Below are 27168 nucleotides of genomic sequence, written 5' to 3'. Positions count from 1 at the left end.
CTACTCATAACTCTAGGGAGGCTACCTAGAAAACAGGATCCCAAGAAAGACACAGGGATCGAGACATTGTCTTAAAAGAAGTGGATATCATTCCTGAGGAGGATACCTGAGCTTGTCCTGTGGCTGGCACGCACACATACACAGACACACACAGACACACAGACACACAGACACACACAGAGAGACACAGACAGACAGACACACACACACACACACATAACCCCCCTGATGATTGCCCTGTGCTAAGCTCATCTATCGTGTGTGTCATTCCCCTCTGCATTACAAACAGAAATAAAGTCAGACAATTGACATCCATCTAATTTGTCATCCCTGATAACCCTAAACACATATTCTTTCAATCTCCCTTTTGAGTTTATCATGGAAGCCATCTAATCATTATGCACCATGGTTGCAGATACTTACAAATATTGGCACGAGTTCACAAAATAACATTAATTAACACAGTCATTTTAGAGAACATTTTACTTTGGAAACAGTATTTGCCACACACATAGCATATTTCAGCAGATAATTATCATCAAATGCAAAGAACGTAATTTTGCCTGAGGGGATATCATTCTCTTTTTTTTTTAAATTTTTTTTTCCCGTTTATAAATTGACCATGTCCATGGATGGCAAAAACGTTTCTCTGTTTCCCCACAGAACCCATCAGTAGCCCCCAGGGAAATGAGTAGGAAGCACTGAAGCAGCTACCAACTGTCCAGTACCATCATTTGGTGTGTACCGCAGGGGATGCTCTATGATAGTGACCCAATTGGCTGAGAACTTCTCTCTGTTCTTATTGCATTGAATTCTGGGACAGTTTAGTATCAGAGAAAAGAGCTTGAGTATTTTTTGACCTATTATTGAAAATACTAGTACTTCTTAAGGGCAGATGCAGGGTTCTTCTCAATTGCATGAAGATGAGTCAGAGCCTTATGTTTCCTCCTAGCCATTCTTCTTCAAAAAATATTTTATAGATGAGCTGGGGGAGATATTGAAATATGGATGGTGACACAAAGAAAGAAGAAATGTTGGTCTATCAATCCCCTTTCCCTAATTTCTTTGTCATGCATTGATGATTTCCCACTAATTTGAGCAATGGCAGCTGTTAGGAAATTTTCCGACATTCTTTTATTGAAAGCTTTTTGAAAGATTCAGGCAACCAGGCCTGTTGCCACATATGATCACATTCTGCAAAGAGCTAAACTGTTTCCTTGAACATTCGACTGTAAGCCACGTGATTGTCTGTGGTCAGAGCATTTTTTAGGCACTGCCAAAAGTATGGCTGAGCCTGTGGATTTGAAGGCCACTCAAGGACGGAACTCCCACAGAGCCTCTTTCGGAGCTGAAGAAACTTAGACTTCTGCAAAGGCTTCTCCAAGAATATCAAGATAATCACATCCACTTTTTCATCCATGAGCCTCTGATGGGACAAATAAAACGCCACCTTAAAACTCTCTGTCTTGGCATAGTTCTGTGTCATCACAAACACTGTCTTTTTGCTGAGCTGTATGCTCTGGGAAAGGTTTTCTAGAACTGGCTGCCCTGGTAGCCAATCCCTTTCTTCTAGACACAAATTAAAATGTTTCTCTCTTGGATCTTCCAGTTTAGCCACCAGCTCCTGTAAAACCCATTCTGTCACAGCCGAGTTTTTAGTGTCATACACAATAAAAGCATCATAGCAAGACTCCATGGATTGCAGGCGTTGGTATCCCTTTATCTTGGCTTTCCAGAAATAGTAAATGTACCACATATCCCAGAAAAAGAGGTGACTTGCTGTCATAACTACCATCAGAAAGAGGACTGAAGATACGGAAATGGAGAATAGAATTAGGTTAGTGAGATCTAACTCACACGTATATAGATCCAGGGATACGACACTCTGGCCTTTGTGTGCTCCTGGCCCTGCACAAGTCACTTCAGTGGCCAGGTAAGGAATGTCAACATCTGTATGATTAACCCACCAGACAAACCAGACAGCATCACAGTTGCACAGAAAGCGATTGTGATGTAAAAGCAACCTATCTAGACTGTTGAGGACATTTTCTGGGAAGCTAGTCTTCTGAATGACCTGGATCCTATTTGAACTGAGGTCTAGATAGCGCAACTGGAAAGCATCTTCTAGAAAATAGTTTGTCAAGTGCCTGATTTGATTATGCTTAAGAATCAGTTTCACGAGACTTTTGGAACAGTTGGCTAATCTCTCAGGGACATTCTTCAGTTGGTTATGGCTGAGGTCTAAATTTTTCAGACGTTTCAGTAATGGGAGTTTATCCCAAGAGAAATTTTTGAGTCCATTTTCAGCCAAGGAGAGAGTCTCTAGATTTGGTGGCATACCCTCAAACACCCCATGAGGCAAAGAATTCAGGGAATTTCGGGAAATATCTAATTCCTCTAAGTTGAACAAATTCTTGAAGAAGTCCAAGTATCTGTTATCACCATCTCGCCATAAAACATCTAAATGGTTGCCTCTGAATTCCAGCACTTTAAGAGAGTCACTTTCCATGGTCCTGCTAGCAGAGGTAGAGATGTCATTGTCATTCATCATGAGCTTCTTCAGAGACCGTAATTTCTTGGTGAAGTTTAGCATGTGAGTAATTCCTTCTGCTTGAAAATAGTGGCTGTTACTACTTAAATCCAGAACTTCCAGTTTGTGGAGCTCTTCAAAGGCTGTTGAGTACAATAAATCAAGCCGGTTGTTGGAGAAATCTAAGTAGCGCAGCTCTCTTAGTGGCTGGAATTCACTGCCATTAAGAGTTTGGCCAATGGTGTTTCCTGACAAGTTGAGGCATTTGAGGAATGAAAGATGCTGAAAATCAGAGGGCTTGATAAAAAATATATTATTTCTACTTAGGTCTAAGGTCTGCCCAAATGCATGGCAGTTTGCATTCAAAGGTAGCAAAGTAGGCAACTCTCTGGTTTTGAACCTACAGCTCCGTGCATATTCATCATATCGGAAATAATGTAAGGTCTCTAGGACCTGGGGCCCATGCCGGTCTACAGAAGTTCGGGCATTAAAACAGGAACCAACTGCTCTTGGCTCTTCTGAAGGGGATATTTTATTCATCGAAAGGTCTATGAGTCTGAGGTTTTCAAACTGTTTGAAAATGTTGAGGTCAACAATTTTTATGAAGTTAGTGCCAAGGTCAAGAACTTCAAGACTGGGAAGCTTGTGCAGTGCAGAAAGGCTAGAGTTGTTCAGCTCTTTAAAGACATATCCCTTGATATGCAGAATTTTCAAGTTTCTCAGTGAAGAGAGTGAATGTGGTAAAGTTATAGATGCATGGTAGACCTGTAGCTCATAATTGAAGGACAGATCCAACTGGACAAGATTGGGGAGAAAATTCAAAAATTTGGCCTCCTCAATTTCTCTGGCCAAGTAGTTTTGGGAGAGGTCTAGTTCTTGGAGACTTCTCATGTTTTTAAACCACGTGTGGGGCACATGCTGAAGAGAGTTACTGTGTAGACGTAAAACTCTTAATTCTGTCAATGAATTGAAAGCATTGTCGTGGATCTGTAAGGGGGAGTTATTTTCACACGGTGTGCACACATATGGGACATTATAACAGCGAGGGCAATTTCCACTTAGGTCGAGAATTTGCAATTGGTTGAGGTTACTAAAATCGTCTTCTTGGATTTTTGTAATGATGTTGTTATAAAGATAGAGTTCTATTAAATTAGATGGCAAAATGGTGGGGACAGCTGTGACATTGTTATCCTTCAGTGAGAGAACCTTTAAATTATTCATAACAAGGAAAGCATCTTTTTCAATTGAAAAGGAAACATTGCAAGGATTTCGATAATAACAATTTTGACCCAGGTAGAGTGCTTCAATGTTGGCCAGTTCTGTTAGATTCTCCTTTGTGATGGAGAAGATATTGTTGGCCTCGAGGCTCAGAAGCTGTAAGCTGGATGGGAGATCCTGAGGTATCTCTAGAAGTTGGTTTCCATCCAGATAAAGGGCTTTCAAGTCAGAGAGTCCACTAAAGCTTCCAGGTCTAATCTGCAGCCTTTTAGTACACACATTGGCTTTGGACCCCAGTAGAACTGGTACACAGTTGCATCTGAAATCGATCTCTTCCAGGTGATTCAGCCTACGAAAGGAGTCTGGAGAGATGCTTGGTATGTGGTTGATGGTAAGGGTGAGGTTGGTGGTATTAGTGGGAATGCCCTCGGGGATTTCTGTCAAATGCTTGTCTGTGCAGTCCACAATCACATGGGTCTTTTCGAGATCTAGCTTGACATCACAAGGTAGAGTTTTAGGAAACCATCGAGACCCAAGGACTCTAGAAACTAAGGTCATATTTAAAAAGATGAAAATTTGTCTCTTCAATGTCCATATTGGAAATACCTGAAAATAAAAGGAAGAATAAATTATTGTTATAAAATATACTGAGGAACAATTCAAAGGTCCCATTTGTTTCTTCTCTCTCAGTAAATTATAAAAATAAACAGCATAGGTTTTTTTTTTTTTTTTTTAATATATAATAGTGTCAATAGCACCTCTGGTCCTGTGACTGTACTTGTCAACCACTGATGTTTCTGATAAATTGCTTTTATGTTTTGCTTGTAGAATCTCAGCTTTCTAACAAAATATCTTACAGAATTTATTCATCTTTTGTGAGTATACATGCGTGTGTATGCATGTGGGTGTGCATACAGCAAGACAAGATTGTGGAGGTCTGAGGACAACTTGTGAGCATCTGTTCTCTCCTTCCACCTTGTGGGTCCTGCAGATCAAACTCAAGTCATCAGGCTTGTTGGCAAGTGGCCTTACTGTCTTAGTTACCGTTCTATTGCTGTGATAAAACACCATGACCAAGACAACATATAAAAGGAAACATTCTGTCAGGTTCTTGTTTATAGTGTCAGAGGGTGAGTCCATGATCATCATGGTGGGTAAGCATGACACTGGAGCCGTGGCTGAGGGTTCACATGTGATATGCAAACTGCAGTCAGACTAGGACGGGCATGGAAGTTTGAAACCTCAAAGCCCAGCCCCAGTGACACACCTCTTTCAGCAAGGCTACACCTCCTCCAGCAAAGCCACACCTCCTAATTGTTCCCCAAAGATCCATTAACTGGGAGCCGAGTATTCAAACATTAGCCTATGGGGTCGTTCTCATTCGTACCACCATAATTACCTCCACCGAGCCTTCTTCCTTGCTGCCCCGAACAGTTTTGAAGTTTCGGAAGCAGCATTGTCTCGTAGTTGTTACATAGAGTGCTACAACAGAGAGCCACTAAACTACAAGATTTGGGGGCTAAGAAATGCTGAAAATATATACACTTGAGAGGAACAAAGCATTAAGACTCCAGTATAATTAATGTTTTCTTGCTCAACCTTCCTTGGAACATACGCAAAAATCTCTCATGATTGTCAAGTCCCATACTATTCTAAGGACAATTTTTTTTTTTTAAAAGATCCATTCTCTATTACAAATTAAGACACAGCTCAGCAGCAGTAACTGGTTTTCCAAATGGCATTCGATTATTAAACATGTGTTTCTGCCATTCTGTAATCTGGGTCTCCTTTTGGATTGTTTTTGGAAGTCACTGCAGAAATCACTTCCACGATGATTTGCCATGCTTTCCCTGTACATGGGTTTTGTTAGCTTTTAGGGTTTGAGATACCTAGTTGGGGGAGAAAACACAGAGTTACACCAACCTTGAGGCAAACTGCTGCTTCAAGCTGACAATGCATCAGGATTTGAAGGAGAGCATTACCCTGATTGGGGAGAGTGGAGCCTGATCTTCGAAGGGTCTTTGTGAGAGAGGAGGAAGAGAGGAAGGTGTTGGACCATTGGGATAGGGTCCAAGGTTTACTGACATCACCATTGTTAGATTAGAGACACTTTCTTTTTCCTTTTGAAAAAAGAAGGTGTTTCTGAGGAGGGTATTTGAAAAGTCTCAAGGGTATTCTTGGAAAAGGCGCTTCTGGAAAAAAATGGGTCTAGTTAGTATGTGATGTATCCAGTGGTCACTTTTCCTGCCTGTTAGCCAGACTCCATTTAGGGCTTCATTATCTGGAAGAGCCCATTCCCAGGGAGCTGAGGAGGGGAGAACTGTGAGGGGAGGGAGGATACAGCTGGGGGTGGCCTGTCAGCTTCCAACAGTGGCTGGGTTGATTACGAAAGAGACTGCATCTGGAGGGTGTGGACTGTATGATGTCACTTTGGAAAGTTACGAGAAGCATCATCAGGGCACTGCCTGGGTGAGCCATACTCACATCAGCCACACTACTGGTAGAATGGGATGTCTAATAGGACTGAAGGAGACCATAGTTAATCATTGTGCTAAGACTAAATAAACCAAGGACCTCTCAAGAAAAATGGAATATATAGGCACCCATTTCTAAAGGCAATCCTTATAAAAATCTAAGTGTAGCATAGGAGGCTTTCCAGTGATAAGTGAGAGACACTGAAGAGGTCTGTTTACCCACTGGCACCAAGGCAGAGTGGCTTAAAGCACAGGCTCGCTCTTCTGTTTCAGGAGTCTGTTAGTAGTCTACTCCAGAACTCTCTTTCAGATTCACTAATACTTGTACATGGGGTGATCTAGCCTGATTTGCTATGACAGACTTCTAGTTCAACTATTGATTATGTCCTAGCATTGACTGAGTCTGACAATATATTATTGGTGCTATCTAATAAACCAAATGTTTACATTCCTTAATTCCTTTAATAGGGGACAAACAAGCCACAAAATTTTCTCCGTCTTTCTCTTCCTTAACACAGGATCAGTGGTTCTCAACCTGTGGGTCAAGATCCATCCAGGGGTCGTATATCACATATTTATATTACTATTTATAACAGTAGCGAAATTACAGTTATGAATTAGCGACAAAATAATTTTATGGTGGAGGTCACCACATCATGAGGAACTGGATTGAGGATTCACAGCATTAGGAAGGTTCAGAACCACTGCACAATCTATCTCTTAAGGATCTCATAGGGCTCTTTTGTTGTGGTAGTGGTAGTGGTTTTTGTTTGTTTTGATTTGCTTCGTTTTTGCTGATTTTCACATACCTAAAGTTTGTGCAAAATTGTCTCCTCTCCTTCTCTTTCAGTGCCCTCTATTTTCTTCCCTATAATTAAAATTGTTCACAGAAAGGCTGGAGAGATGGAGCTATTGATAATGTGCTTGACACAAACTTGACCTGAATTTAGGACAGAGGCTGATGCTTGGAGCTCACTGGCTAGTCAGTCAGTCTAGCCTGTCAGTGAGTTCTGGATTCAGTAAGAGACCTTCTCTCAGTCAAAAATGTGGAGAGCAATAGAGTAAGACAGTGTTGATCTCTGGCCTTGACAGGTATATACCTGTTCATGGACAAGTGTACACACATGTACACACACACACACACACACACACACACACACACACACACACACACACCACAGTGAGTTTGGATGAGCTCCTTCATTGTCTTTTTCAACATCCTTTTTGCTTTCTCATTTTTAGAGTATTTATCTTATTTTTTTATTTTATATGTATGGGTGTTTGGGCTACATATATGTCTGTATACCATGGATGTGCCTGATGCCTGCTGAAACTAGAGATAAAAACAGATGTAAATTATCATGTAGTTGCTGTAAATTAAACCTGAGTCCTTTGGAGGAGCAGCCAGTGTTCTTAACCACTAAGCTACCTCTCTAGCCCATGCTTTCCCATTTTTGCTGACACAGTATTTGCTATGACTATTCCAAAACTTTGTCTCTAGGATCTTATTCTTCTAACTCACATTATCCAATAAACTTTCCAGCCTTCAATCATTATCATACTGTATAATGTTCCAAATGGTTCTCTTTTTTATAATATTAACTTAAGGTTTTTATCTATTACCAAAATCTTGCCTGTATAGATAATTTTTTAAAGATTTCTCACTGGGTGGTGGTGGCACATGCCTTTAATCCCAGCACTTGGGAGGCAGGCAGATCTCTGTGAGTTGGAGGTCAGCCTGGTCTACAAATCGAGATACAAGATAGCTAGGACTGTTACACAGAGAAACCCTGTCTCAAAAAAATAAAAAAAAGATTTCTGTCTCTGTCTCTGTCTCTCTGTATGTGTGTGTGTGTGTGTGTGTGTGAGAGAGAGAGAGAGAGAGACAGAGACAGAGAGACAGAGACAGAGAATCAGTCTGTGTTTCTCTCTGTGTGAATTACATGTCTGTTCAGGTGCAGAGTCCAGTAGAAGGCATTGGGTTTGTGCTTGGGAGTGGGGCCTGCCCTGGAGTGTGGTCAACCTACCAGGCACCATGTCATTACAAAAAATGGACTCTCCCTCTCCCAGCACCTATCAAATGCTAATCACCCCTCAGCTAGTAGTAGGATTTCATACCTACCTCCCATTTCCATGCTGGAATTTTCTCTGTCATGAGCTTGCTTACTTGCACATGCTGTTACAATTGCTGTGAGTTTGTATGTGCATATGCCCTGTTATGACTGAGAAACTATTTCTTTGAAGTCATCCTCCATCACTGGCTCTTAAAATCTTTCTGCCCCTTCTTCTGCAAACTTCCCTGAGCTTCAAGGTATGGGTTACCCATTGTCCAGTCATGAGTATCTGTGTTAATTGTCATCTACTGTAAGAAGAAGTTTCTCTGATGAGGGATGAGAGATGCACTGATCTTTGGTTATAGTGGTAAGTCATTAGGAATCATTTTAGTACTGCATTCACTTAGGAGAATAATAGTATTAAGTTCTCCCTTAGGGTCCACAACCTATCTACCTACAACCCTTTAGCCCTTTTAATCTAGTTACCCTTCAAAGTTATATTTGTCCAACTGGAACACTCAGAGATACCTGGATTACATGGCAGTAGCCCAGGAGCTACAAAAAGCCCTTAGATAAATATGGTGATAGATATGGACATCCTCCTAAAATATCAGTATAGAGACTTAGGGGAAATGTTCACTACAGTTAAATGAGAGAGTCAAGATAGGAGAATGGACCTTAGAAGAGAGAAGTAGAGTATACTCTTAGTGAGGATCCTAGACCCTGGGTCTCAACCACAACAATGCTTCTGACAGAAGATGTGATGCATGTATGATGGAAGACATCATAATTGTACAACCAAGATACAATGTATTGCTAGATGTGATAGTGTGGACCAGAGAGGTGAGCTGTATTCCAGAAGAGGCCAATCCAGATAAAGGACAACAGTCAAGGGCTCAGTGGTGAGGAGCGCTTGCTGCTCTTCCTGATGATCCAAGTTTGATGCTCAGCACCCAAGTAAGGTGGCTCACAACCACTTGTAATTCTGGCTTCAGGGGATCGAGTGCCCCCTTCTGTCCTCCACAGGCACCAGAACTCATGTGCACATTCATGTAAGTGTACATGTAATTAGAAACTAAAATCTATTTTTAAAAAAGGACAATGGTTCATTGGGTACTCTCTTCCCATGAGATCTGTTGAAGAACAGAAGTGGGACATCCCCAAGTTAACTGATTTAAGAGAGGGAAGTGGTAGAGTAACCAGCAAACTAAGTTTCCCCAAATGTTCCTAACTTTGATATTTCATCTCACCCCAGTTAGAATGGCCAAGATCAACAAAACAGCTGACAACAAATGCTGGCGAGGCTGCAGAGGAAGAGGAACCTTCATTCACTGTTTTTGATACAGTCACTCTGTCAATTAGTATGGAGAATGCTCTGAAAACTTAAAACCGCATCTACCATATGACCCAGCTACACCACTCTTGGGCATATGCCCAAAGGACTCGACATCCTGCTCCACAGACACTTGTTCAGCCATGTTCATCTCTCTCTTAGTCACAATAGCCAGAAAATGGAAACAACCTAAATGCCCTTCAACACATGAATGGGTAAGGAAAATGTGAACAAATGCACAATGGAATGCTATTCAGCTGCAAATAGAAGGGAAATCATGAACTTTTCGGGTACATGGGTAGATCTAGAAAAGATTATGTTGAGTGAGATAACCCAGACCCAGAAAGACAAATGCCACATGTTCTCTCTCTCTCTCATCTGAGGTTCTTAGCTCCAAATCTTCAGATGTGAATATACAACATGGAGTAACCACAGAAAAAGGGACCATAGGTTGGGGTGGGTGGGAGGGAAGTACCAGGATACAGGTGATATGAAGTGACAAACTGAATAATGAGGAGGGGACTTCTATAGGGGAAGAAAGAAGGTCAGTAAGGAAGAAGTGATGAATAATATCATGCTTGTATGTGAAAGGCTCAAGAAATCATATTATTTTATATTTACCTGAAGTTATATACTATATATATATATATGTGTGTGTGTGTGTGTGTGTGTGTGTGTGTGTGTGTGTGTGTGTGTGTGTGTGTGTTGGTCAGGGTAGTCTAAAGGATACAGGTTATTGATGTAGCCCTTGCCCTTGGTTGCTTTTCAGGGGTTGAAGGGAGACCCTATTGCTGAAGACATCACATACTTAGGACACATGATTCAGACGACTGGAGCTAGATCTGACATTAAAGTCTCTTTTCTGCAGTCCAGCTTCCATAGGACCAGAAAATACTATGCAAACTGCCAAGAGAAGGAAGCAATTAAACATCTTTACTCAGCTGCAATGTCTATGAGCCATGACAATGACCAGCATGGCAAGACATGCATAAAGGTACAATAAGTAGTAATTACATATTAATGGCAACCAACAGCTATATAATTAGACTTATGGCCCATTTGACCAGAGGGAAATCATGCCTGGTGCTGAAAACCTAGTTGGCTTCCTAGGAATAGCAAAGTCATGGATCTTAGAAAAAAAAATCTATTACTACCACTTATAGCTAGACCAGCACAATTCTTTACAATATTCTGAATCTTATCCTTATACCCTCAAATATTAGATAATTGTAGCTTTCACCCCTCATCAGAGAAGCTTCTCTTCACACCCAATTGAGTCTATCACGGAAAACCAAACCTGGACACACTGCAGAGATCACCAGATCACTGGGAGCCCTGCACAAACTGATGTATCTACGTGACAGCTCCTGCATCTGCGGCTCAGGGAGCACTTCAGAAGAGAGAGCAGAAAGACTGTGAGAGTCAGAATACTTGGGAAGTCTGCTGTGAAATAGTCTTTCTTAGAAATAGCTGCATAGAAATAGAAAAGACCAGAATAATGGCAACATCAATGGAAATGTTAACATGGAAGAGGGAAATTTTCACAGGGTCTCACCCCTAGACAAAGAACTACAGGCAGCTATTGATTACTGGGAGAAGGAGAATTAGCCTCTCCCAGGGCTGAGCTCTTATTGATTGTTTAGTGTGAAGTCATCAGCTTGCAAACCATAAACACACAAACAACAAAAATGGACTCCACAGGTTGTATTTTTATGTATTTATGTGTACACATATGTACACAACAAATATAATCAAAGAAAAGGTGGCTATCAGCTTGAGAGTGGGAGAGCATGGGAAGGGTTTGAGGGAGGATAGCTGGGAGGGCCTGGAGGAGGAAAGGAGGAGGAAGGGGCATAGGTCTATTTTAAATAAATCCATTTTTAAAAAAGAAAAATGAAGACTCTAAGGAAGCTTAATCACAGGCAAATGAAGTCAGGATTTAACTAGTGGTGGACGGGAGTTTAACAACCAGCTCCCCCCACCACAAAAAACTCTCACTTGCTAAGTCTTGATTTGTTACCACTCTCAATTTCTTTTTTAAAAAAGAATTATTTCTATTTTATGTGTATGCATGTCTACACCATGTTTGTAAGTGCAGCATGTGCATGAAGTACCCATAGAAGTCAGGAGATGGTGCTCGATCCCTGGAACTGGAGATACAGACAATTGAGAGCTGCCATGTGGGTGCTGTGACCTGAATCTGGATCCTCTGGAAGAGCAGCCATTGCTCTTAACTGCTGTGTCATCTCTCTAGTCAAGCGTTTTTAATTTCAGTTGTGTAAATATTGCCACCTGGCCAATTTTGAGCTACAAATATGATATCACTTAGTGAACAGTTGGGGATAGATGCATACAATTGCTCCTGTAATCCAGTATTTGTTGAGTCTAGCAACCACTAGGCTTAAAACACACAGAGACAGCGACTGTGAAATGCACCACATTTACACACTGACATACTACAAATTAAATGCAAATTTAATCAGAAAGCCTTTCCTCCCTCATTTCTCAATTCTCTCTACCACCTGCCCACTCTTCTAGTCTGCTACTACCTCCCTTCCCCAGTTAGTCATTTGCTCTCATGTGGCCTCTGCAATGGCTGCCAAACTCATCTTCCTGCTTCTCCCCTTCTCGAGGATTCGTTTATCAAAGAGCATCAGAGCATTCAACATGAACCAGATCAACTAGAGGGATTTCTAACTACTCATTGAATAGAACACAAAGTCTTTGTCATTGTTTATCTTGTTCAGGGCCTGAGTTTGGTAGCCTTCTCTGACCTTGAATCATCTCTTCCCTTTCACCACATACCAGCCATCTGGTCTGCTTTCTGTTCCACATTCAAGCCAAGCTGATCACCATGTCATTCTTGCCACCTGCTGTTTCTGACATTGGCTTTCTCCTCTTCCCATGGCCAGGTCGTTTCTACCTCTTTGCTATCTGCTCAAGTGATGCATCTTCAGAGAAGGAGGGCTTCCCTGACCAATAACTTATGTACCCTCCCATGTCATAATAGTGATACTTATAGTACTAGTAGTTGAGTTAGACAGCACTTGCCACAAGCTAGGCACCATTGAAGGGTTTTGATCTTTACAATGCCAGCTAAGGATAGCTACAAGTCTTCAGTCTTTTATTCAAAGTGATTAAGAGCAGAAAGGTTTTGAATTCTTTAAGACTTCAGAAAGTAACCTCCACGTACTTGGTATTGCATGATACCTATTGGGCCCTGGGAGTGGCAACTCCTAATTAAAAACACAAACATTCTGCAATAGTACACAGGGTTTTCTACTCTGGGTGGGATTTAAACAAAGAATAAGTAGCTTTCTAGTTTAGGTCAAGATTGTCTTTCACATGCATTCAGTTGTGTCATGTTGCTATCAACTAGGTTAGGATGAAGTGATTGGGGATTTTCTGCAGACCTATCTCTATTTTATGGATAAGTCAACTGAGACACAGAGGAGTGTGTATGTTCTGTACTAGACTTAATAGCACTCAGTACAGTGAGACTTTCTTGCCCTTGACTAGTGCTCCATTGTGTTGCTAAATACACAAGTGAAACAGTGAATACATGAAAAAATTAATGAATATCAAAGTAAACAAAATGCCTTAAAAACATATCATAGCAGCTCACAGTTATCTGTAACTCCAGTGCCAGGTAATCCTTCACTCTCTTCTGTCTTCTGTGGGCACTGCACACATGATGCACAAACACACATGAAGACAAAACACCCATACAAATAAAATAAAAATAGAGTAAAAAAGTGTCTCCTTAGAGAAATTCCTCAGGCTATACTTGCACACTCAATGGAGGTTTCCTCCATCTCCTCTATCTGCCCAAGTCGTTCTTGTGGAAAAAGGTTAAGAAGTCCTGCTATCAAAATGCCCAGCTCAAACCCATCATCTCATGTCCTGCTGTGCTGAGTCTACATGGAGCTGTAGAGGGATTGATGGATTATGAATGAGAAGAACTGGATCCTAGTCCTGGTTTGGTTGTTCATTACCTGTCTCTGAGCCAGATCCTTTGCTTAGGAGACCTCCCACAAGAGAATGACAGACCCAGGAACAACATAGTGCACACCATGTACCCAGCCTACATCTCACAACCAACACAATAGACAGCAGACTAGGCTGTGCTCCAATTGTTCCTCAGCTAGTGATTGTGCAATGTACCCAGCGAGAAAAAAATTATGAGGAAATATCAGAATTCTACCTTATTAGTTACTTTTAAAAAATCACTGTGACAAAAATCCCAACTAGGGCAACTGAAGGGAGAAGGGGTTGATTTGGGCTTGCAATGACAGTGGATTTCAGATCATCACAGCAGTGAGTGCATCTCAGTTCATGTTGGTGGGAGTATGAGGCTACTAATCATATTGTGTTTGTAGGCAGGAATTAGAGGGGACAAGAAGTGCAGTGGGTCTATAAAATCTCAAAGCCCACCTCCTAGGGGGCCTACTTTCTCCAGAAAGGCTCTGCCTCCTTAAGGTTGTACAGCCTCCCAAAACAACACCATCAGCTAGGGACCAAGTGTTCAAACACATGAATTTGTGATAGACAATTCATACCCTAACTATACTATCCATTGACTCACATGCATTCTCTCATTGGTGGTTACGCATTAATTAGTAGAAAATACACGGTTTGTGCACTTAAGGACCTCAAAATGTTATAGAGGAAGGAAAAACTATACAAATCTAAAATACAATGTAAAACTATTAGTTTTTCCAGACAAGATGCTGACCCTTCTGTTATAGTTTAAATACATGTTGTTCTTATTCTATGGAATATTTTTTCATACTGTCATCTTTTAATTATTCTCAAAATCTGAAGGTATCTTTTCCCTCTTTTCCATCTGACAGTGACAAAAATTAGCATATAAATGTTTTACTTTCTCATAAATATCCAGAAATCAGTAATTCAGAGCCACTGTGTCAGCTACACTCAATGAGTTCCCAAAAGGGTGGATTTAGATGTTCTGGATCATTCACTCTGTTGTACAACCCAAAACATATTTTCCTCATTTGTACCCCTAAAGATGGCTGCCAGCAACAATGTCCACATTAAAAGAAATCCTGTCGAAGTACATTGAAAGGAAGGGGACTATCTCCACTGTTTAAGGACAGGTTTCAGAAACTGACTGTCTGCCTTCCTCTAATATCCTGTTGACAAGAGCTTGGTCACATGACCACATTTATCTGCAACAGAGTATGGAAATACAATTATCTTTCAAAGTGGTATTTGCTCAACTAACAGTAATTGAATTCTCCTTGCACACATGAAAACCTAATTTTAAACTATAGGATTTAGAAATAGGTTGTGAACCGTGAGAAAGCTTGAATCGAGTAATGCTGACTTTGTAAGGCTGTGGGCAAGAAAGACTCTGATATCAGAGGTTAAAAAGCTGGTGACTCACTTTATCCTGCCGTGCATGGACACTTGACAAATAGCTGTGCTGTGTTGGAAGACAGAATATGTGCAGACAAAGTTTACTCTTAGGGGAAATGGTTCAACAATGTTCACAACAACGGGACGTGTCAGAGGCTTTCTTGCTGTAGTTTAGCAGTTTTGTGTGTGAAATGAACTAAGACAGAAGTCAGCCAGTCTTCAACAGGGCTGAAAAAAATATAGTTTTGTGCAGAGTGATTTTGTCTGTCTGCTGCCCTGAGTGCAGAGTTGATGAAGACTTTCTTTAATTTGGAGCATGGTCAAGTGGAAAAAGCCAAGTACTTTACCACAAACAAAGGCAGACATAATAGTCAGAGAAAGTAGCGCCTTAGAGGAAATGAGTGTCTGCCCACATACATTGTTTTCAAGTGCTTTCCATTAAGCATTTGCTAGCAGACAATGAAACCCAGTTCAGGGCAGAAATCTGATTAAAAACGTTGTCTTGCATTTGACTCACACAGCCTCAGGACGGATGATCCATTTGAGAGAGAAACAGAGAACACAGAAAGAAGACAGAACATGGAGTCCTTAGGCTACAAACAGTCTGGAACTGCTCTAATGTGATAGCCACAAGTCACTTTGTGGCTATTTCATTTTAAGTTGATTAAAATTCAGTTTCACAGTCACACTAACTGTAATTGAAATGTCCCCAAAGCTCTACCAGGCTTATGGCTACAGGACACAAAATGTGAGACATCTTCATCATTGCAGAAGGTTCTGTGAGACATTGGTCTAGACCAAGAGTTGGCAAATGTTTTACATGGAAGCAAATATTTTTGTGAGTTCTGAGTCAGCCTAGGGTATAGTGTGAGACCTTGTCTCAAAGAAACAATTGCAAAAGTAAATACTTGACAATAGTCTCATTGTGTAGATACTTAAATAACCACTTAGTGTATAACAGATCAGAATTACAAGATCCAATGATAACAAGAACAGGTCACAGAACAGACTGAACCTATGGGTCATAGTCTTCAGACCCCCAGTATGACATTAACTCTAAGCACATTCAATCCAAGTTCACCATGGATAAAAAGAAATGATATCTCTGGCAAAGCCTGTAAATCTATACATGTCACTGATTTCAAAATTATGTCCATCTCCCAGTTCCAAGGAGTGGATTCATTTCCAAGAAAGAGAGTGAGAAGCAGACATGATGTAAGGTGTACAAAGACCCAGAGCTTGCTCTCCTCGCTGTTTATTATACTATCCCTATGTCTCCATATTGGCAAGGAATAAACACCTTTAAGTCCCCAAACTATGTTTTGCCTTTACATATACTTCATTGTAATAATGTCAGCCAACCACATGATGAGAACAAGTGAAACATTTGCTAAGAAAATCAAAACTTTTAACTTTCTCAAAATCCTACAGAAGCTCCACATTCTGTTATCATAACTAGTAAGGCTTTTGCCCCGAACAATAGATTTTTTTTTTTTTTTTTTGTGTGTGTGTGTGTGTGTGTGTGTGTGTGTGTGTGTGTGATGGTGGCCCAAAGTGCTTCATTAAGGCTTCTCACAGGAGTGTGGGTGAGGGGTTATTAACAAGAGCATGGGCAACTTACCAGTCTCCTCACCACTAAGGAAAATGTCTCCCCTTTCCCCACCAACTACCAACTGCCTATCAATTCTTGCGGGGGGGGGGGGAGGCAGGGATTGAACCTTTTCTGCCTCCAGGAGGGAATATTTATGGGCCTAATCGTGTGCAGATTGAAGATCAGAGTCTATCAAGAGTACAAGGAGACCCTAAGGAGTCAAGCCTCTAAAGGAAGGGTTGAAGCACAGCTCAGAAGGGTCATGGAAGGGCATGAAAGTAGATCTCCGTTAGGACTCCATCATTGTCCTTGCTTCCCAGCTCTATCTTTTTGAAGCTGGAAAAGTGAGAGTACAGAGTTCAGCTGTGTCATCTGGGAACAGGTACAGCCAAGCAAAGGCTACCAGTACAAGCGTCCTGTGCTCAGTGTTTGAGCTCAAGCAGAACTGGCCCTTAGAACATTATAAAGCATGAGAAACTTCTCTTAGCTTTCTGTGCAGGGTGCATTGCAAGCCTGGTGGTACTTGGAGACACCTGCAAAGCTTGCACTCAGACGTCTGCCAGCAGGAACCTGAACTGCCGTGTGAAACCTGGGCTCTGTGTGAGCAGCAGTGGACGGAAGTGCACTGTCTGGACAGAGCCTTTCTAAATTTGGTATTAAAGGGAAACTATGCTTTCCCAAGGCTGCACAACTCAAAAGATATTTTAGAAAGCATAGCTTAAAAATAAAAAAAATCCCTTTATTCTCATGGCAATTTCACCTCTTAAAACACTGGGAGGTATTTGTTTCAAAAATATGTTAGTTTCAATTAACATTGTTTTAAAATATAAAGACAAGTCTTTCTTTGTGTGTGTATGTGTTAGAAATCATCCACATTATTTATTTTGTTTGCTTTGAGGAGAGGGGACAATGAATACCTAAAGACATACATCTTTCAGTAATTTGATTTATAAAATGGCATAGTACACCATGACACAGGCCTGGCTTTGATAATGAATCACAACTAATTACACATGTGAATGTACTGGGTAAATTTAGATGCTTAATTAGTGAGGTAATTATGGTCAAAATGGAAATATGCAATTTTCTATGCACAGGTGTTTCTATTCTCTCAGTAAATCACCTCATTTGCTAAAATGGAAAATGCAGAATTCATGTGGAGCAGCCACAAATCATTTGTATGTGTATGATCACGCTCTTTCTAATGGTTGCCTTTTATTCTTAGCATGTGCCAGTTGTTAAAATAGACATACCATTTGGATAACATCATTAACTCTTCATATTGAAATTGAAAAGGCACAGAAATATGCCTGTTTACTGAGGAAGAAGCAGAGACCTGAGAGGCAGTTGCAACCTCAGATGCCAACTCACTTATGATCGATCACTTGCAAGTTGCATCCTGTAGTTACAGTAAACACACTCAATACAACTTGTGCTTGCGTTTTTGTTAATTTCCTTTTGGATTAAATGATTCACGGTACTCTAATATCTCAGGTTGGTTCTCTTTACTATTGTCTGGGAGAGAGAAGGAGGAGACATTTTCATAGGAACAGTTTACAAGTATTAGAAAAGCATTCAATTCAGGCCTGGTAATGCAGGGCTATAATCCTACTGCTTAGGAGGCTGAGGTAGGAAGATCACGAGTTCGAGTCCAGCCTAGCAAACTTAGCAAGACCCTGTCTCAAAACAAAGCACAGAGTAGAAAGCTGTGGATGTGGATCTGTGGGAGAGTTTGCCTAGCATGGGTTCAATTTTCCTGGGTTCAATTTTCAGTACCAGAAAGAAATTAAAACAAAAAATTATAGAAAGTATTCTTACATTTTGGATGAGGCTGGATTGAAGGGGAAAAAGGAGAAATACGTCTTGGCTTCAGCATTTCTTAGGAATGTCATTCTCTGCCCATAAATGCCCTTAGGCATTTTATGAATTTATAAACTAAAATTCACTTCTTAGAAGGGAACTCTATAATAATGTTCTCATTCAACAAACGCTACTTGTCAGTGCTAGACAACATAGGGGAATGGTGGAGAAAATGATTCAGGCCTTCGTCTCTACCCAATTAGGAAGCAAAGGCCTCCACTGCTGTCTTGCCCAAAGCCCATCTGTTTTCTAAAGAGAAAAAATCATATATTAATGATACATAATAATGGGTTTCATTATGACATTTTCTGCCTTATGTAATTATTTTGATTGTTTTCGCCTCTTCTCCTCCCAGTGATCCACTAGTCCTTCTATTTTCATGCCTATTTATTTATGTATGTATGTAGAGAGCTGGCTACATCTTATGCACAGAGCTCTCTCTGCCTCAGGGAAATTCATGTGAGGGGAAAATAAGAGGTTATGGCACAAAGGCTGCCAGGCCTGCATGTGCTGCTGCTTGGCCACCCTTCAAACAGAAGCTAGAACAAACAAGTCTTCAAAGTTGCAACAACTCCACTCAGGTGCATATTTTTTTTAAATTGTAATTGTTTTTTATTCTTGGGAATTTCATATATGAATACAATGAAATATGATTATATCCATCCCTAGTTCCCTCCTTGAACTCTATCATATCCCTTCCAACATACCCCCTCCTAATTTAATGGAATTTTTTTAATCCAGTAAGTCCAGTTAATACTGCCTATATGTTCACAGTGCCAGAATATGCTACGGTAGCTGCTGCAGGAGAAAAGATCTCAATGATCTTACCCAATCCTATACTCTGTATGCCACAACACCAACCTTCCAGGTAAGATGTGTAATAGTGGCATAACTGTTATGGGGCAACTGTTTTTAGATTGGATTTGAGACCTCCACATGAGGTAATTTCATGCCTGATACTGTTACTGTGGTCTAAAGTTCATGGTTGGGGACATCATAATCTCTTGTGTAGAAGCTGCTACTTTTGTTTTCCTAAATGGTCATGCTGCCAAATTGCCTTGTGAATATTTATGTTTCTACTCATAGACTGGTGTTGCTCTCAGCCTAGGGCAGAGAAGCTTCTGTTTGCAGTGGGCAGCAATCAGATCAGAGGTGGATGATTGGTCAAAGTGATGAGACCAAGAGAACAGATGCATAGCTTCAGTGGTGGGACTCAAGCTTGATTCAGATCTGTACTGGCTGGTTTTGAGTGCCAATTTGACACAAGCTAGAGTCATCAGAGAGGAAGGAGCCTCAGTTGAGGAAATGCCTCCATGAGATCTAGGTGTAAGATATTTTCTCAAACAGTGATTGATGTGGGAGGGCTCAGCCCACTGTGGATGATGACACCCCTGAACTGGTGGTCCTAGGTTCTATAAGAAAGCAGACTGAGCAAGCCAAGGGAAGCAAGGCAGTAAGCAACACCCCTCCATGGCCTCTGCATCAGCTCCTGCCTCCAAGATCCTGTCCTGTTTGAGTTCCTGTCTTGACTTCCTTCAGTAATGAAGAGCAATGTGGAAGTGTAAACCAAATAAACCCTTTCCTCCCCAACTTGCTTTTTGGTCATGGTGTTTCATAATAGCAATAAAAACCCTAACCAAGACAAGACCCAAACCCTCTTGATTTTAGACTACCATTAGATTCCCACTCAATATCCACAAGCATAGATATATGACTAGTAATTGGAAGCAACAGTTAACAAACTGTACCCAAGTTCATGCTTTGCAAATAGTTATTTTTATCTTCCAAACATTGTTCATGCATGAGGTGTGGTTATAATCTGAGGTGCGAGGAGGAGATGTATGTTACTGGGAACTATTTGATGGTGAAATATGAGGAAGTAGAGCTGAGTGGTTTGTGTCTCTGTGGCTTAGGCTTGCTTGTAACTCACTGTACATGCCAGGCTGATCTCAAACTCCTGGTAGCTATCGTACCTTTGCCTCCTGAAGCAACATGAATTTTCTGATACCATCAATAGGTCAAGAGCTCTTCTTGGGGCTTGGAGTGAATTTTACTCTTTTGAAGATGAAGTTCTCTAGACACAGAAAAATGCGTCTGTTCCAAGTTGGAAGTTAGATGATACGTTTTGTAGAGAAAGAAAATACAGTCTATAATAAAGGAGACATCACGGAATAGTCACACAATGGTCAAAGGAGAAGTGTAAGGAAACTAGAAGATAAAGTCAGAGAGGTAGTCCAAGCATGCAGGGCCAGGTCCACCCTTCTGGGAATGGTGGTCTCTCGTGAGTGGGGTTTGGAGCCACTACATGTTTTCAAGATGGCTGAAAGCAGATGTTAATCTTTTACAGTGGTGTAGAGAACAGAGGATAAACAGTTTCTGCAAATGGGCAAATACGGAGACAAGTGCAGAGGCTGTTAAGGAGGTCAAGCAAAAACCAAAATGGCAATGTTGGAAGTGATGAGAACTGGCTGGGTATCCGAGGTCCTTTGAAGGTACAATGATTTCTAAGTACCTAGAGGAATGTTAGAAGTATTGAGCAGCACACATATTCCAAGGGTTTTCCTGTCAAGAGGAACAAAGACATAGCCAGTAGTGTTTCTCTCTTTCCCACACTCTTTCTCTCCCTCTCCCCCTTTCTCCCAACTTTGGAGTCTAGTAAAAAGCCTTACTGTAGTACTGATACCATATTACAGAGATCACAAGGAGAGAGGCACTGGAGGAGCCCCCACGGCTCTGGATCCCAGGCTCTCAAGGCTCCTATGTGATTCAGACCACAATCTCTAACTGCCACTGCAGAAGAAAGTCAGTATGAGACTTGCCCAGACAAATCAGGCAACCCCTGACCCATGACAGGAAGTAGTATAGAACTATCCTGTTTGAAGCTTTTCCATTTGGAGGTGATCTATCAGGGATAGGTAATGGAACAGAGTCAGAGAGGACCTAAGAGTGAGGATGTCCTAGACAGGTCCACAAAGGGGAGATGCAGGAAAGTTCTCTTCTAATTGCTTTGTTTTCTTAGTGAAATGGGAAGCAAGGTAATAAGCTAAGAGTGAGATGTTTGGGAGATGAGATGCTCAGTGTTTGGAGAGAGAGGAGAGAGTGTAGAGTTGGCCCACGGATCATGAGTTGAACATAGGAAAATGTATATAATAAAGGACAACTTGGAGCAGTAAGGGTACCCCAATCTCAACAAAATTGACATTTTGGTGCATTAAAACCCATTTTAGTCTTTCTCTCTCTCTCTCTCTCTCTCTCTCTCTCTCTCTCTCTCTCTCACACACACACACACACACACACACACACACACACACACACACACACGCACGCACACACACACAGCTTTTACACAGCTATTACAGATTAAATGAATGGATTATTTTCATAAAATATTACAGAATGGAATTAATGTTGATATTCACAATTCTTTTTCCTCCCTCTCTTTCTCACTCCTTTGCTCCCTCCCTCCCTCCCTCCCTCTCTCCTCTTCTCCCTCCCTCCTTATTACTTTCTCTCTCTCCCTCTTTACTTTTTTACCCACCCACTCAATCAACTTACAAGAAAGCCAGCAGAGTGCGTCTCCTCTAGTCTATTGCATGTCAGTCTTCAGAGCATGGGTTCCCTTAAGTCAACTACTTCTGCAATCCCCTTTCAAAATCCCAGAGCAGAACAAATCCAAGTTGCCTGTGTCTAAAGCAAGTGTTGGAATTCACTTTCAGGGAGGGGTGAAGGAAGCAGGGAAAGGAGTGAGGGAGCTCAGTGAAACTGTGGAAGGAAGCCTGGGGAAGTTACATCCTGTTGGGGAATCTGTGGCTGAATGGGCCTGGGACATCCAGACATGATGGCAGCCTGCCTGGAGAAGAGAAGAGAGGCACGTGAAAGATGGGAAGAGTGAGTAGTCATTGCTGGAAGCCCTTGAATGTGAATTGGACCTTTGGCTAAGTTGATATGATACCAAATAGTGTGGTAATGAGATTTGTAATAAGTAAATCTCCCTAGGAGTGGACTAAGTGCTGTGAATAAGGGAAGTTGCTGTTTATAGACTGAGTTCTTGCTAGAAATTTCCCTAGTAGGAGGAGGGGCTTGAACTTGCCCCAACTGAATGTACCAGGCTCTGCTACCTACCCATGGACCTTCCTTTGGAGGAGGTGGGAATGGGGCACGGTGGTTTTGGGGGGAAGGCTGGGGGGTAGTGGGAGGAAGGAGGACAGGAGAAACTGTAGTTGGTATGTAAAATGAACAGAAAAAAAAAGAAACACAAATTACCTACACATAAAAAAGGAATTTCCCTAGTAGATTTATGACTCAATATCGTCTTTTCATGAATTTTGAAATATTTCTGACCATAGACTAATCTCTGCAAAATGTAGATTCCATGGATATCAACCTCCCATTGCCTAACAAAAATTGCAGTTCAAGTCCAAAAGGATATAACCCGCTTTTAAAATAAAACACACTTTTTTAAAAAAAAAAAATCATAGACTCTCTACCACTTCAGCTTCAGGTTTGAAACTAAGAGAATGAAATAATGTACAGTCTTCAGTAAATAGGCACTCGGCAACTACCATCTTTTATAGTCATCAAAGATCTAAAGGCATTAAACTGTATTTGACCTTCAATTTTATTATCTCCTTTATTTCCATAAGCCACAGAGTGGAAAACAGTTTCTGCAAAGAACATTTTAGACTCTGTAGGTCATATAGCTTCTGTCACTGACTAGTTGACCATCATAGTCCCAAAACAGCTATAGACACAAAAAAGAATACTATTTTGTGAGCATGTAAACTTGAATTTAACTTTAAGGTATAGTAGATTAATAATTTCCCTTGATATGTTTCAATTATTTATGTATTTGTTTAGCAGCATTGAGGATTGAAACTAATGCTTTGTACATGCCAAGCAAGTATGCCACCACTGAACTGCATTAATCTACAGTAATTAACCTCCCACGCATCCTCATGTGAAGAACTCTGACTAAGTGGGTTGCACATAGAACAGAAGATATACAAGAAGGAAGGGGACTTGAGGAGATGAGTTTCATTGGAGAGGGAGGGAGATGAGAGAGGGTGATGGAGGGGTGAAAATGACCTCAAGTCATTATAGACATGTATGAAACCACCAAGAATTGCAAAAGCACAGAGAGCATTCTTAGCTTTTGGGATTTACAAAAATGACAGCTTGGATATGGCCGCAGATTACTCAATCTCAGCCATAAACTTTTGTGAGATTAGAGATAGAAATAATCTATTCTTGGGATGCAAAGAGGCTGCCTGATTCATCTGGAATGATGTTTTTAATTCCACCAAGAGCTTACAACTTTTTTTTTTTTTTGGTTTTTTGAGACAGGGTTTCTCTGTGTAGCTTTGCGCCTTTTCCTGGAACTCACATGGTAGCCCAGGCTGGCCTCGAACTCACAGAAATCCGCCTGCCTCTGCCTCCCGAGTGCTGGGATTAAAGGCGTGTGCCACCACAGCCCGGCAAGAGCTTACAATTTTTAAAATAATTGTATTTAATTAATGTAGTAAATGCCTTATTGTCCCTTTATTTAGCCATGAAAAACAACAGCTGTAGTTAAAAGTAAAATGTTTCACTTTTAAAACTGTTTAGCCACTGTAAAAAGTTCGGTATTTTTCTTTCTAGTATTGATCAATCTACCATGTATCTCATGTAGTGAGGAACGTGTTAGTAAAAGCCAGGGCTTTGCCAGAGGAAAGATTTGGTTTTAAATCCTTAGTCTGCCATGTAAGAACTCTGGCTTTATGGTATCACTTTACCTATAACTGCCCACTTGTAAAACAGTTATAATGGGAGCTGAAGAAATGGATCAGCTGTTAAGAGCACTTACTGCAGAGTTCAGTTCCCAGCACCCACACCAGATGGCTCACAACTACCTATATCTCCAATTCTAGTGGGTACCACTGCCTGTTCTTGCCTCAACACGCACCTGCATGCACATAACGCACATAGACTCACACAGGTCCACACACACTCACATAAATAAATACTACTTAAATAAAGTAAATCCTTAGAATAATTACAATTCAGGGCTGTTTTGTGAAATTAAAGTATATAATACACTTATTTGTATAAACCATAACCATAGATTTTCCAGTGTTTGGTAAGCATCCAGCACTTGTCTAGTATGTGCATTAAAAATATCAGAAAACACACAGCCCATACTGATTTCTACTTTGCTTTTTCTTTCAATTAACCTTACACTATATATTTTTAAATACTCTTTGTTTAAAACATGACTCGGTGGTTCTGTAACAAACCTTCCCCTCTCATGGGACATGAGCTGTTTCCTTTGTCTTGTTCCATATACTATTTTGGCAAATAGTTCACCACCCACGTGGTCATCTTTAACTAGAAATTCTTGAAGTGGAATTTCCAGATTAAGACATATGACATGATTATTGCCAAGACTGGATATTTTCTCTGTTCTTTTGGGCCTTTTGTATTTCTTTTGAAAATTGCTTTTACGATTTTTCATGTCCAAGTACACTGATTTCCTCTTAGTTCTTAAACAGACTGATATCACAATGAAGCTCACATTTGTTGAGTGTTAGCTTGGCATGGAAGAACAGAGCAGTCTTAGAGGCCCAGCTTCAGGAGTTGGTCTGCAGGGACCATGTCCTCAAGCTCTTTAACCTCTCAAGCCCCAGTTTCTTTATCTGCGCCTCGGACCAGCTTTGGAGCCAAAATAGAGGCATGAGACTTGACTTACATAAGTGGCCAATAAATTCGACTCTGTTTTTCACCATCCTCCTAGCATGCCATCCTTAGGGGGCAAAGACAGATGTGGACATGTGTGTGCATTAAAATAGACATCTGGGTTTCTAGGAAATGAAACTCAAAACAGTTGCTTCCTTTGTAGTAGTGTGGTCCCGTGGGTAATGCTTCAGTAGACCTTAGAAATTGAGCTTGGGGCCAACGCGATGATCTGGAAATCACAGTGTGCTGCTAATATGAACACTCCTTTATAGAGTCTAGCGTGGGTGAAAAAAACATTTTCAAAAGAAGCTTTTCCTGATTTAGTTTTGGTCTACCTCATTACCACTTGCAAAGGTTTTGCATAAATGTATGGTTATTTCCCCGTGGCTCTGTAAGATGACTATAAAGATAGCATAGTGCTCACATGGTCAAAGAAAGTGAGTTCCAGCAGACTGAGGTGCAATGTACATAATTTCTCAGCTAGGCGTAGTCAGACTCGCTTTGACTGCATTTCAGTCAGGCTTCTCTAAGCCCTAGGCCTTGGTGTGGGTCTTTGTGTCCATCTTTGCTTTGCCTTGAGAAGGGGTCTTGCTAAGTCATCGTATTGAGAATCCTACCTTGGTTTAGGATCATCCCCCACCCCCAAACTCCCTCCATCTTCCATGCCCCAGCCCCCATTGTCTCTCATGGCATTCCTTACCCTACTCATTCTCCAGGAAATGGTGCACCATTCAGGCCTAACTCCAACAAGAACTCTGTCAGGCCACTTGAGCTAGAATCCCCCACATGCCTGAAGGTTCCTCTTAATAATTTTCTATCCACTGACTGCCACCCACTCTTTGCTTTAAAAGCCTGCTTGTTCTGGCTGTGTTCAGAATTGAGTTCAGGTGCATCCTGAAGCTTCTTCCCCTGGTGTGCTAATCCTGAGAATCCCATTTCACCTAATCACAAACTCTGGGCATCTTTGACAGCAGTAGAGCATGGGGTCCCCCAAATCCTAGATATATGTGTCTCCTGGCTCCACCTCTTCTGTACAGTCACTCAGATGTGGGACAATCACAACATATGGTAGGAGAAGCATTGCATTAAGTTACTTCAGCGACCTAGATGTCTTTACAGATCAAACTAGAGAACCAAAAACCGAAATCCTCACTTTCAACATCTACTTTTGCTTGCTACAGTATGTGTTTAACTTGTATAGGAAGTTGGACAGAGCAAGCAATGACTAATCTGAAATTATGAAATACTACCTTGATTCATCTTGCTTATGAAATATCACAAAGCAGTTTCTCCTAGGAAAGGACTCTCTGGGGAGGGAATCTAGGGGAGTATGTACTCTTGGCAAGCGTTTCGCTGCTGAGCTCCATCTCCACCCCTGAAAAATTCTCAAATATTATTCTCCCCAACTGATGTCAGTTCTTACCACGAAGATTACCAGTGACAAATTCGGGCTTCATTAGCTGCTCTTACCATTTTCAGTTTTCTTTCAAAATGTGGAGGAGAGCCGAGCCTGAGCTAGACCAGGAACAGCCTGAGAGGGACCCAGTGGCATCAGCTGTGAGAAACAGAGACATCAAATGTGACATTTCAAAGGCAGCAAGAAATATAGTAGTTTAAAGACATGCTGAGTCCATTGTTTTATAAATGTGATGTTGAGAATACTTAGAGTATTTATTTCATTGAAGTTAGATACAAGGACAGACTCCAGGAGACCGTTTCCAGTCTTACTAAGTCTGTCTTTGAGGAATCAACAGTTTAGACTACAATATTAGTTTCTTTCATTCTAGAACGGTTTTTGCATATGACTTGGCTTCCTTCCCTCCCCTTCCCCACTCTCTTGCAATAGTACATACGTCTACTTACTTAAATTATCCAAATGTATCCCAATGCTTCAAATACCTTTCGTGGTGGCATGGAGTGGTTCTGTATGTGGAGTTCTCTGAGACAGAGAGAAGGCAACAGGAAGCTCAGACTGACAGAACCTCTGACCTGCAGGGCCTGGGATTACCAAGTATGAA

The 27168-nt window shown here is 41.1% G+C and overlaps 1 protein-coding gene across 2 annotated transcripts; it reads right to left on the bottom strand.

The window, feature by feature from the left end:
• Positions 1-465: 465 nt before the first annotated feature.
• Positions 466-27168, bottom strand: Tlr7 (toll like receptor 7). Of its 2 annotated transcripts, none has more exons than XM_028883551.2 (3): positions 27014-27168; positions 26621-26705; positions 466-4354 (listed from the first exon to the last, which is right to left on the bottom strand). In XM_028883551.2, the coding sequence occupies exons 2-3, from the start codon at positions 26621-26623 to the stop codon at positions 1205-1207; spliced, it is 3153 nt and encodes a 1050-aa protein (XP_028739384.1). In that variant the 5' UTR covers positions 26624-26705; positions 27014-27168; the 3' UTR covers positions 466-1204. The 2 variants fall into 2 exon arrangements, with proteins under 2 accessions (XP_028739384.1, XP_028739385.1); XM_028883552.2 differs by having other exon boundaries at positions 27050-27168.

Source organism: Peromyscus leucopus, chromosome X, assembly GCF_004664715.2.
Source record: "Peromyscus leucopus breed LL Stock chromosome X, UCI_PerLeu_2.1, whole genome shotgun sequence".
Taxonomy (NCBI): Eukaryota; Metazoa; Chordata; class Mammalia; order Rodentia; family Cricetidae; genus Peromyscus; species Peromyscus leucopus.
Note: the sequence above shows the minus strand (reverse complement) of the source record. Positions and strands in the feature narration are given on the sequence as shown.